At 39.0% G+C, this 13,172-nt stretch overlaps 1 protein-coding gene across 3 annotated transcripts in view; it reads left to right on the plus strand.

The window, feature by feature from the left end:
• The window catches only part of Rpgrip1l (RPGRIP1 like), a 105,272-nt gene extending 92,398 nt beyond the window's left edge, over nucleotides 1-12,874 (plus strand). For all 3 annotated transcript variants that reach the window (XM_047529262.1, XM_047529263.1, XM_047529266.1), the window contains 3 exons: nucleotides 3,609-3,693; nucleotides 8,648-8,781; nucleotides 11,355-12,874. In XM_047529262.1, the coding sequence (XP_047385218.1) occupies nucleotides 3,609-3,693; nucleotides 8,648-8,781; nucleotides 11,355-11,485 (350 nt within the window). In that variant the 3' untranslated portion in view covers nucleotides 11,486-12,874. The remainder of the gene's footprint in view (nucleotides 1-3,608; nucleotides 3,694-8,647; nucleotides 8,782-11,354) is intronic.
• The last annotated feature ends 298 nt before the right edge of the window (nucleotides 12,875-13,172 follow it).

A 13,172-nucleotide genomic window follows, 5' to 3' on the forward strand; every position in this document is an offset into this window, starting at 1 on the left:
GTGTTCCTGTTTTCCACAGTGTTTAATGTAAGCTATTCAGTATTTTCTCATCCCACTAAAAAATTGGCAAATGAATGTCAGGCTAAGCAGTGGTTCTCAATGTATGGTACCTGACCAGCAGCAAAAGGAGCTGGGCACTTGTTAGAATCTCACATTCTGGGGCTCTACCCCAGGCCTGCTGAAGGAGGAACTCTGAGGACACAGCTCAGTAACCTGCATCTCAACAAGACCTCCAAAGAATTTTGATGCACATTGAAATTTTGGGTTAAATTAAGATACTAGTGTATGTTGGTGCAACCAGGAGCACCTTAATTCTACTTTGGTAGATTTTTGGAGATACAAGCTTACTGGTTAAAAAAAAAAATTGTATTTTTTCAAAAAGGAATTTTTTAAGAAGTTTTGAGCCAAAAGATTTGATTTAACTCATCTAGATTAGGAGTATCTAATATATCCCTTTTTGAAAGAGTGAAAGGGAAATGAGGTATTCTTTTGATTCAGATATGTTACTCTCTACCACTCCCACTTTGTGCTTTTAACAAAATGCCTGCAACTTAAACAGCAGGACGAGTTTGGGCTTCATATGGAAAGAGGAATACTAGCATGGAGGTTCAGAGGGCAGGCTCTGGGGGCTGACATGGCCAAATTCAAATTCTGACTCCGCCGCTTTCTAGCTAGGTAGTGTTGGACAAATTCCTAACCTTCTCTGGGTCTGTTTAATCATCTATCAAATGTGGATCAGCATGGTTCCCAACCCATGTAATTGCAGTATATATTTAGAACATAGTACCTAATACATAAGCATCACTCAATAAATTCTGGATATCATTATTTTTAACTTTAAGAGAATAGAAAAATGTAGTATACTGGCCACTTGGATAAAGTAGAAGCACAAGGAATCCCCAACTACATCTTTTTTATTGTTTGGGTTTTTGTTTGTTTTTAAACCAATTTCAACAGTAAGTTTTTTTTTTCCTTAAGAAAAGATTATATAAAGATTCACATATGGTTTAGCAATTCCACTTCTGGAAAAATACTAAAAAGAATTGAAAGCAAGGATGCAAATGGATGCTTATTTGTTTTTTTGTTTGGTTGGTTGGTTTTGGTGGTTGTTTAGTGATTTATATTTAACCCTTTTTTTATTTTCCACATTTCTTATTGGTACATTATAGTTGTATATAATGATGGGATTTGTTGTTACATATTCATACATGCACACAATGTAACAGTATAATTTGACCAGTATCACTCCCTGGCACTTCCCCCCTCCCTCCCTGCATCCCACCCCTTGGTCCCTTTCCTCCACAGATCTCCCTTTGATTTTTAAGAGATCCACACCCACCTTTCTTTTTCTTTTTACTCTCTAGCTTCCTCATATGCGAGAAGACATATGACCCTTGACCTTCTGAGGCAAACAGATATTTGTACACCCATGCTTACAGCAGCACTATTCACAGTAACCAAAAGATAGAAATAACCCAAATGTCTCTCAGAAGATGAGTGCATAAACAAAACGTATGCATGTACACACAATGGAAAATTATTCAGTCTTAAAAAGGAATAATGTGATATATGCTAAAGCATTAATGCTAAGTGAGATAGCCAGATACGAAAAGATAAATTCTGTATGACTCCAGTTAATCGAAGTACCCAGATTAGTCACCTTCATTAAAAAGGAAAGAAGCCATTATTGGTGACTGGGAGAGAGAAGAATGAGGAATTATTGTTTAATAGGTACAGAGTTCCAGTTTGGGATGATGAAAAAATTCTGGAGCTGGATGGAGGTTATGGTTGCAAGTAGAAGGTAAATGTAACTCATGCTACTGAACTGAGTGCTTAGAAATGGTAAAATGGTTAATTTTATATATACTTTACCACAATTTTTAAAAAAGTTTTAAGCCATTGAAATTCATCAAAACTATCTTAGGTGTAATTGAAAGACCCTTTATTTAGATGGTGGATGCTGATATTCAATCTTTTTTTTTTTTTCTTTTTTAATCACTTTGATTACCCTTGACTTCAAATGATATAAACCAGTATGACATAAAAGCCTTGTAACTCTGAAGTAAAACAGGATATATGTACCTCATCTTTAAATAGTGATCAACAGCAAAAAACTAACAAACAAAAAAATCCAGTTAGAAAAAAAAAAAAAAAACACGTTTTTATTTAGCATGGTCTACCAGCATCTTCTTAAAAAAGAGGTAATACCTGCCAGCATTAGTGAAATTCATCTGTTAACATGACTCTTTGGCATTGACAAGTAAAATAAAATTCTCTGAACCTCTGTCTTTATTAATTTCTGTTAATCCCAGTAAACTATAAAAAACTATAAAAACCGTGACTATATAGTCACATTTACTGATATGATGTCATGCCAAAAGCAATGCGCCAGGGTCACTGTTTGGCCTCTGTTCTCCAGATTTGGTTATTAACCTGTGTCTCAGTGATTCTCATTTCTCTCACCACCCCTACACAGACATCTTCATGTCTCCCACATCATGGGCCTGCCTCAGTGCTGGACACATCTTCAGCCCTCAGTTAGTATTTGCTCATCTAAGCCAATTAAATGAGTTGATAGCATCATAATTTGGAATTGAAATAAAACTGTCCAGGGAAACACTTCCAATATGGAATTTGTTTGTTCCTCGTAGAGCCTGAGGAAAACTGGCTTTAGGATTGTCATGGTATCTTTCACCCTATGTGCATTTTTGATCAGGAATAATCCCTAAATTGAGATCTGGTCACAAGGGAGCCTTTACATCCAAAATGGCAGCTGAAAAAGAAATGTCTTCAAGAAGCTAAGGCATGGCTGAAAGTGTGCGGGGCTGCGAAAAAATAATCAGGGTGAAATCTGAAGTGTTCACACTCTGTAGTGCCGTTTCCCAAAGGGCAGACACTTGCCTGCAATGTCAAGTGTTTACCACCTCCTTCCTGGTGTATTTTAGATCAGTGATCTAATCTCATGTTGGAGCTAAGTGGAATCTGGCCACCTTCCTGTATGCCAGCGTGTACCTTATAAACCAAAGACAAACTTCACACCCTAAAAAACCTCTCCCCTTCCTCCACTCTTCTCTCCCGAACTCTCCACCCACACACCAGCACACGTCAGCTGTGGGTTTCCTCAGCCCAGTACACTAGATGCCTCTTTTATTGCATGTTGTGGCAGGAGAGGAGGATTAAATTACTGAGGCTGTCAGAAAGGACAAGCACTCTGCCATACATTATCATTATCACTCGCTGCTTGGGTGAAAGAAAATGCAGTAAATCCCTCAAATACAAAGCAATAAAGACCGCTGGCTTTTACTGTCATGACTGCCAGTGCCATTAACAGGCAGTGACAGTGATGTGGCACTCTTAGATGTTGCTTGTATCTTTTGTGACAGTGTGCACATAAACCTGCCAGTGACATGACATTAGATCACATGACTATTCAGATTTGATTCTGGTTTCTGGAACTGTTTTCTTTTCCCAGGCATACAAGCAAGGTGGCATAACTTGTGTCTTTAAAAACAGGTATTTATAAAAATGCAGAATGGTTCTAATGTAGCATATTCCTGAGTGACTTCTTTTTGTGGGTTTTTTTTTTTTTTTCTTTTCTTTTGATTTAGTGATCTACGTGGATGAAGAAAACAATCAAGCAAAGAGAGACATCTTAAAAGCTATACTACAAAAACAAGAAATGCCTAATAGAAGGTATATTTAAGCAGTTTGAATTATCAAATGTTTTATATAAAGTTTATCTCTGTAGCATGATGTGGTTTAATAAAAGGGAAGGGGGCAAAGATGAGAAATGAGAACTTGTGGGTTTTCTGACTCACTCCATGTGCTTGAGTGAGTCTCTTTGCCTCCTAGAAATACAGTGACCCTGCCTACCATACAGATGAACGATCATGAGGATCCCACAGGGCTTTGAAGACCAGAACACTGTAGTGTACAGAAAGTACCACGCTGCCTTTCAAGTGTAACAGTAAAGGATACAACAGGTTGAAAGGAAGCACGACATGCTTGAGTTTAAATTTTTGTTCCATCACCTACTTGCTGTCTGACCTTGGACAAATTGCTCAGCCTCCCTGTGCTTCATTCTCTTCATCTGTAAAATGGAGATGGTAATAATGCTGTATGGCGCTGCTACAAGGACTAGATGAGATATGTGTAACATGGATAGAACAGCGCCTGACACATAGTCAGCACACAATGAATGTCCCCTGCCGTCATTGTTAAGCAGTAGCATTTGGAACAGCTCATCAGCCTCTCAGACTTACTATCCTATTTAATAATTCATATTATTTTTCAAATGCCTTTTTTTTTTACTTGAATAGGATGCTTTGCAATTCTGGTTCAGTAGAGTAAATACATCCTTTTCATAAGGAAGAAACTGATCTTAGGAAGTTAATACTTTCTGTGTGAGCTCCATCCTTTGTCAGTGCCTGAGCTGAGTTTCACCAGTGTTTTGCTGGCTCCTCTCCCCTGGCCTGGGTTGACCCTTTATCTCTCCATTATCCTCTTTTCCTTGCCTTTGTGACCAAGTGATTCCATAGCCTCTCATTGCCTCAAAAACGATGCTCACCCCTGAGAAGGAGAAAGCGAATGTTAAAGATGCTATGTTTTTCAAAAAAGGTTCCGATCTAGCATTTTCTGTTTCTAGAAGACAGACTGGAATTCTTAACTCTTGGGATCTGAGAGTACCTTTCTCGTTGGCTTCTTGAAATACACCTGTCATTTCTCAGTTTTTGATTCTGAAGAAGGGTGAGAAGTCCCCATTAATAAGCCTGAGATTCTACTTTGCCCAGGATGCTAATCACTACAATTTTACTGGTCTAATTCCTATTCTTCAGCTTCTTTCAAGACCCCCTCAAAAACCACCCCAGGAGGATCCCAGCAGGTTACAGACCATCGCACCACCCTCCCCAGGTCCACAAGAATGCTTATGTCAACAAGCCCAGCCATCACTGATGAGGCCGAGCCCTGTCCCCCCCATGTGCCAGTCCTGGGCCAGGCTTAGTGGTCTCTTTCGTCCACTCTGTAACCTTGTTGATTCTGGAATGATAGAGCATGTTATCAGCGAAACTCCTCCTTGGGGGAGAACGGCTTTGTTTCTTCAAACATGTGGGATGATGATGATGATGATGATGATGATGATTAAAAGGCAGATACTTGCCTTTTAAACCTGCCTTTGCTCAGAAGACCCACTTATTTGTACCATAATAGGTTAAAAAAATATTTGAATAGGAAAAAGTCCACAGTAACTGTAATGACTCGCACCGTCCCACATTGCATCTCTAAAAATGTCCAAACACCTCCCCTCCAGAGACACAAACATTCATGTTCTCTTTTAGCAAAACTGAGAGAGGTGTCACAGGTGCCAGGGGATTGACCCTGAGCTCACAAGTGTTGAGTGAGCACTTAGAGTGCTGACCTCCCTGGAGAAGGCGGCCTCTGCCCTTCTAAGGAAACAAGAGTGACATTTATCTTTCTCCACAGCCAAAGCCAACCGTTGTTCAAGTGCCCGCTCTCACCTTTCCTAAGTACTCAGCGGTCATATTACTTACATTACTTAAAGAAGCTCCTGGTTTATGAGAGCTCACTTCCTCTGACTGCTGCCCTGGTCCAAACTGGTGATAACTTACAAAGCCAGAGTCAGAGAAGTCTGGCCAGTCTTCCTGGACACGTCTAAACTCAGAGACACTGCATGATGAATTGTTTATCATACCTTTCCATACTGCCCTGTGCTATAATTGGAATATACAAGTGTCACCTTGAAAGAGAAGTAACACATTGAAATGGGACTTTGGAATGACTTACTTGAAGTTATTGGTTTGACACCAACTCACGGTTCTTTTCAGTTCGTTTTTTCTCTTTAGCAGTGTTCTGTTGAGCAGATCTACGACTGAGGAAGACAGACTGTAATGACAAGTAAGCAAGTAAACCAATTACACATTGCGATAATTAGGAACAGAAAATTAAACAAGTTAATGCTAAGAGAAGATGACAGTGATGGCAAATCCAAGGAGGTGACAGTTAAGCTGACTTACAGAGGATGAGAGGACCCGGTCACTTCACAAGAGCCCTGGAACATTCGTCCCAGGCCAGGGGCATTCCAGGCAGGAAGCGGCATGTAGAGGGTGTTCTAGGACCAGGCAGACAGTCAGCAAGGCTCTTCTCTGACAAGAGAGTCACAGGAGGGAGAGGAGGAGCAGCTGGGGACTGCCACCTGCTCAGTCAGGGATGGGCGCCTCTTCAGAATGGGAAGAGGTCTCGCCTCTGTTCTGGCAGGGCAAAGGTAAGATGGAAAGTGTGTGTGCACGCACACGCGCAGTGTGGCCAAACTCTTTTTAGCTTTGAGATTGTTCCAATGAACTTTCCTCCTTTTTGAGCTTAACTTTACAATCTCATAAATTTATTTTTGATATATTTCTTTGCTCTCTAAAGTCATAAATATTTCATTTTTACACTTCTAGCCCCTTCTCTAGAATTGGGAACATTTTCCTTTTTTCTCATTTTATTCTCAGATTTCTCTATTTTCTAGTCAATGGAGGATTAGTAGCGTGCATTTGTAAAGTGATGTAGACATAATTTGTAAATGTGAGGTTAAAATTTATCAAGTGTAAAGATACATAAGACAGCCTGGCTCAGCAGTGCATGCCTGTAATCCCCAGAGGCTCAGGAGGCTGAGGCAGGAGGATTACAAATTCGAAGACCAACTTCAGCAATTTAGGCCCTAAGCAATTTAGCAAGACCCTGTCTCAAAAATAAAAAGGACCTGGGACATGACTGTGGGAAAACAACCCTGGGTTAAAATCCCTAGTACCAAAAAATAAATTAAAAACCATTTTTAGTAGATACATAAAGTACATGAAAATAGCACAACATTATTGCAATTTTGGTTGCCTTTCCCTTCGCTGAAAGTCTTGTGCTGAAAAACCGTGTATCAGTTATCACTTAATTCCTCCCCTCCGAGCACATTCATTTTAGGACAGCTTCTGTGATCAATCAGTCATTTTGTTTAAGTGAGCAATATAGCCAATGTATAATTTGGGAATTTGTCTAACTTTTCAATTGAAACAAACTTTTCTCATGCCAACTTTTTCCTCTTCCCTAGATATATAGAAGCTTAAGTGGCTGTCTAGATTTAAAATAGGATTAATAAAAGAACAAATATTCATTGTGTCTGCTATCTTCCAGTCACTGTTTACTCATATCTTCTCATCTGTTCTCCTAAGAACCCTACAAAATAGGTATAATTATCCCCATTGTACCACTAAAGAAACTGAGATCAGAGAGGTTAAATAATTTGTCCAAGGTCACACAGCTAATAAGTAGAAAAACAAGAATAAGAACCAAAATATGGAGTCCTAAACCACTCCATCTTAATCCTTCTATTTTATACACAATATAAGATATACATTTCACCCACTTGAAGGCCATGGTCTGTACTCTTCATGATCATTGTGTGAATAGGTGTTAACATTGATCGTGATCTAAGGGATTTGTTTTCTAATCAAAACATTATTGCTAGCTAAAAACAGGAACTTGGTAAAGAAATGAGAAGCTGAATGTTTATCTTCAGGAAATTGGTTAAAAATATTGTCATGTTTACCTATAAGCATTTGGAAGGGATTTTATTTGTATTTTCCAAGGCACGATTTCTCAGAGACTTGGATTTTTATGTTTCTTGTTTTGTTTCTGATTTGGGAGAGAGACGTTTTGAAAGTTTAAAATGGTAAAGTTTACAAGCATCCGTGGTTTAAGCTATGCTGCCAAGACATATCAAAAGAGTACTTAACTGTAGATTCCTGTCATTTGGTCAATCCAAGTGTGTTTGGCCTCAACACAAGCCACTAATTCAAATCAGTTCCATCAGAACCCTACAATTATGTGTCTAAAAGTAAAATGAAACTTGGATTCTATGATTGTAAGTTAAGAGATTGCTGAAGTGATACAAACATTTGATATAGCTGTTGGGCAAAGCTACAGCATTTATCTAGCATGATTCAGAATGTTGCCCAGAGAGCCTGATCCCCACATTTTGTAGAATACATACAATTGGTTAAATTACTCAGTACCAACTCCAGAGGTTGTGCATTGCTAAAGAAAATGGTACATTCTGTAGAAAATGCTGATCATATAACCTCATGGTCTGTATTTACTTCATCCTTTTAGTCTTAAAAGATATCAAAATATGATTAGACCCAGGCACAGTGGCACATGCCTGTAATCCCAGCAATTCTGGAGGCTGAGGCATGAGGATTACAAGTTCTGAGACCAGTGTTAGTAATTTAGTCAGGCCCTAAGCAAGACCCTGTCTCAAAAAATTTTTAAGGGGGTGGGGATATGTAGCCTAGTAGGTTCAATATCCAATACCAAAATATGTACACATATATACGATTAGGCATTGTGTAATAGACTGAACAGCTGGTCTTTCTCTTTGTCTTAGATTCTAGAGATGAATGCCAATTAGTGCTTAGAAAGTGGATTAATATTCACTTGAAGGTTAGGTGCACTATGACAATTCTAATAGTTTAAGAACTTACCTGACTTACTGTGACTTTCTTTTGTTGGGATAATTGAACATGTCTAGATTTCATACTTGGTGGCAGTTTTGTTTCGTAGTGACTTCTCACTTGGTGGTGATTTTCTCTGCCCTCAGTCTTCGTTTCACTGTGGTCACCGACCCCCCAGAGGACGAGCAGGATCTAGAGTGTGAGGACATCGGCGTTGCTCACGTTGATCTCGCTGACATGTTTCAGAGAGGGAGAGACATCATCGAGCAAAATATCGATGGTATGAGTGGAAGTGTTGCTCAGTCTGTACAACCAACAACTGCTAAAGTCCAGACTCTATTAAAACCTTCTGCTGGCTCAAGGGAGCTGAGTCACACATTAACCGAGTCCTCTGCAACTCCAGCTAATGTTCCCCTACATCCCTCCCTTGCTGTCTCCTTCTGCCTTATTGTGAACTGATAGAAATTTTAAAATAAGTATTACACAAGGAAGTATTCATTTTTTAGTATTGGGTGAGAAGGTGAGAAAAGTTGAGTTTTGTTGTTGCTGTTGATATTGTTACTGAAGCCTCATTTCAGCTAAGGCACTCAGCCTAAAGCCTGTTATTCTGAGTGATTATGATAGTCTCTTTCTTGAGGTTTCTCTTTAATTTGGTGTCACAGCTCAGTGATGTAGTCACTCAAGTAACTGCGTAGTTTTGGTCACTCGTTCCCCACCAGGACTCCACAGAAGTAGGGACTTCCTGACAAAACGTGTTCTTTTGGATTTGCATCTCACCAGCTGTGACTCCCAACAATGTTCATTTCTACTGTTTCTTCCTCCTATATAACATAGCACAGCATGCAGAAAGAAGTGTACTTTATGAATCAGACTTTCAACAAGAGACGAGATGTAGCTCACTGGTAGCGCCTGCCTCACTGGGGTTAGAGCCCCAGCCCTGCAATTAAAATTAATTTTTTTTTAAAAAGTAGTTAACAGACTTTTTACAGTCATAATCAGAGAAGGCTAGTACAATAAATGGAGAAATGCAGCTGATTCCAGTCTCATTTGTTAAGTTAGAACTGTCTCGGAAAAAAGTCCCTGGCTTGTTTGCTTACTGGCACTTGCATTTAGCATACACTTAATTGAGCACCTCTTAAGTGCCAGGCATTGGTTCCCTACATGGAGTTGGTTGTCCTGAATGTGTGCCAAGTGCTCAAAAGTCAGAATTAAGCCAGATAACCAATCAAATTCTCCAAATAACCAAATTGGAAGCCCGTTCTGGGCAATCCTTAGAAAGTATACGTCTCTAACCTGTGGCAGTTGCTTATATCTTTGGCACAGAAGGAAAAAAATAAGCGGAATAAAATATTTATCCCAATCCTATTAAGGACTCAAAGGATCAAGAGAGTCTGACAAAAAAAATGACCAAAACTATCTCTGCTTTATATTCTTGATCTTTGTTTTTCCAGTCGGTTCTGTTTGGCAATCCATCTTCTGTGAGACAAGTGACCAAAATGAACTACACAGACCGTCATTAAGACTGTGTTTTGGGGAACAAGTCAGAAGATTGGGCACTGAGCAGGGCAGGATTTTAATGCTTTGTTATCTGTCACTTAGAAGCGAGCAGTCCCAAAGGAGAGGTGAAAACTCAGGGGAGTGAGCTGGGGACCACACGTGCCACTGTGCTTTCCTGGCTGCCCGTTTCTCCACCCAAGTCCTGTCTACCAAGTTTAGCGTGAAGGCTTCCTTATAGATTTTCTTGGCATTAAAATACACACAGAGTTGGATGCAGTGGCACAAGCCTAAGGACCCAGCTATAGGGAAGCCGAGGCAGGAGAATCACTTGAGCCCAGAAGTGCAAGGCCAGTCTGGGCAACATAGCAAGATCCCATCTCGTAAAAAAAAAAAAACAACACACATGTTGGGTGCACACGGCCATAATCCCAGGCACTGGAGAGGCCAAAGCAGGAGGATCACAGATTCAAAACCCATCTGGGCAACTTAGTGAGATACTGTCTCAAAATAAAAACTAAAAAGGGTTGGGCTGTAGTTTAGTGAAGCCCTGTTGGGTTTCTTTCCCAGCACTGCAAAAGCACATGTGCAAGCATTGTTAAAGTTCAAGGAATATAAACAGGAAGTACAAAGACTCATAAGTGCTGTGAAACTTGCCAAGTCCAGGATTCTGGCCCTGGGATACTAGTAAGTGTCATTGTCCACATAGTGATGAGGTCTCAGGTGTTGAGTCAGCATCCCACAGGGTCAAGCTTGGAGAAGACACCAGGCTTCAGTCCAAAGCAGTGGCCCCTCTGCTGAGAAAAGCCAACATACACACAAAAAGTTCATGGCCCCTCAGAGCCAATCCATAGACCTTAATATTGCTGGGCCTGCCATTTTTACTTTTCCTGATTTCATGTAAAATGTACTTTAAATGAAATATTTTCTTTAGAAAGGTAAATAACAAGTTCAAATAGGATCACAGTGATTGCATTCTGAAATTTGTTATTATACTGTTAAGTTACAACAAATTCTAGTTTGTCATCATATTTTAGTCCCTTTCAGACCTTTTATTTCTTACTAGCTTAGAAATTTCAAGTATAAATATGGGAGTCACTGTCCAGGAGCTTTTTCACTAGGCGAACTTCAGGATTACATCATGAGTTCACGCTCCATAAACATTATATACATGCAATTTATCTAAATGGTGCATCTTCATGCACACATAACAAGCTTTATTTTTTAGATTTCTGATATGCCAGTGAATTTGGGACTTTTACAGAGCTCTTTTCGTCTTCTCAACTACTGTTTCAGCTGGCCTGCCTCAAGAAATGTCTGATGAATGACACTGACACTTTCCTGCTTTTTTCTTCCTAGTTTTTGATGCACGAGCAGATGGTAAAGGTATTGGCAAGCTCAAGGTAACAGTTGAAGCTGTCCATGCCCTACAGTCTGTCTACGAGCAACACAAAGGACCTGCTCCAGAGGCATCTCCTACTTCTGAGTAAATGCTTACTTGAAGCTCCTAGATGAGATTTTGTGTAATTACTCTGGCTTATATGATCTATAATTCATGGCGAGCAGGAAAGGGGGAGTCCTGGGTTTGAAATGTTCAAGTTTTGTATAGTTTTTCATTTGTTTATTTTTCTATTCCCGCCTTCCCATGACTGCTGCCCCTCAGGACTGTAGTTCTCCACAATGGGCAGCACCTTCTCAATAATTTATACCTTCATGATAGCATGAGAAAGCCTATTTGCATTTTCAACATTTTCTTATGAAGAACTGAAATGCAATTCCCATTTTTATTTTTAATAAGCAAAAACATAAATCTTAGAAAACCTATGAAAGAGAAAATACTTTTATGTTATCCCTAATCGTCCCACTAAATGGAATGCTTATGATTAGCCTCATTAAGAGTTTTATACTGTGAAGATTTTATTAGAAGCAATATATGAAAATTACTTGGATTAATGTGTTAATCTTTCTCTTTAAAATGCTAATATCCATTTTATGCACATTAAAGCTCAGTATGCATTTTCTTTGATGCATGCAGTTTCTATCAATTAAATATAAAGAAGGAGACTTGGCATTAACTTACTAAATTACTGCAAGTTTTTTGTTTTTCTTTATTAAAAAATGTAGTTCTTCCTATTTGTATTATTTTCATGTATTCATATTGGCAATATAGGACCAAAGGATGTACGTATAGAAAGAGAAATGGATGGATAGATGTATGTGAAATTTACACTTTGAAAACTTAGCTCATAACATAGAAATTATTTAAAGTGTGACTCAAATTCTGATATGCTTAGTTAGACCTGAAAGGACTATCTTTTTATCATTTTTTAAATTTACATCAAGCTTAGACAATGCTGGGGTGTATCTGGATAACCAGACCTCAAAAAGCAGCTCAGAAAGTTAATTTTCTAGCTTTTACCCAATCTCACTGAAGGATTTAATTGATATTTTTAATGGAGCTGTGAATCAATGCTGCAAAGGAATTGTCTCTAGAGGTCTAGGATATAATGCATTTCATTTTTTAATTTACTTTTTTATTTGTCATTTTCTTCAAAGGATTTTTATAGGCTGTGGGTTTTCACTGTTTGCAAACAGGCTATGTTCCTTCTTAAGCATATGTAAAGTATTCAGGGAGATAAGTAATTTATTAAAATCTACCTAATTTGCCGTGATATATTAAATCTCTGCTTCAGTGATCACAGACCATTTCATTTAGAGAATTAGGCATTCCCTCTTTGTGTGATTAAAGCTCTGGAAAATGAGTTCTTTGCTCCTATTTGTGAACATTCAAAGCCTGCTAATGGCAAGAAGATGGAATAGATTATGAGACAATTCATTACAGTTCAACAGGAAAAAAAAAAGCAGCCATAATGCAAAAATGCAAGTATGAATATCTGCATATAGTTTGGACCATCTGTGCTCTAATGGCTTCAATAATGACTCTCGTCTTTAGGAGGCTTTGAAATGACATCCGTACAATATTAATTTGTTGATGTACATTGCGGGACCAGTAGAGTATGATCCAACCACAGAAATCTATAAATTCTGTCTCTACCATTGAGCCTCCCTGTCCTGGGGCCTGCCATCTCCAAGGAGAAGCTTGTTCTCATCAAACTCTGCAAATCTTCCTAACAGCTCATTCCTCTGGAACCTTCTAGAGACCACAAACATCTGCAG

Source organism: Sciurus carolinensis, chromosome 16 (genome assembly GCF_902686445.1).
Source record: "Sciurus carolinensis chromosome 16, mSciCar1.2, whole genome shotgun sequence".
Lineage (NCBI taxonomy): Eukaryota > Metazoa > Chordata > Mammalia > Rodentia > Sciuridae > Sciurus > Sciurus carolinensis.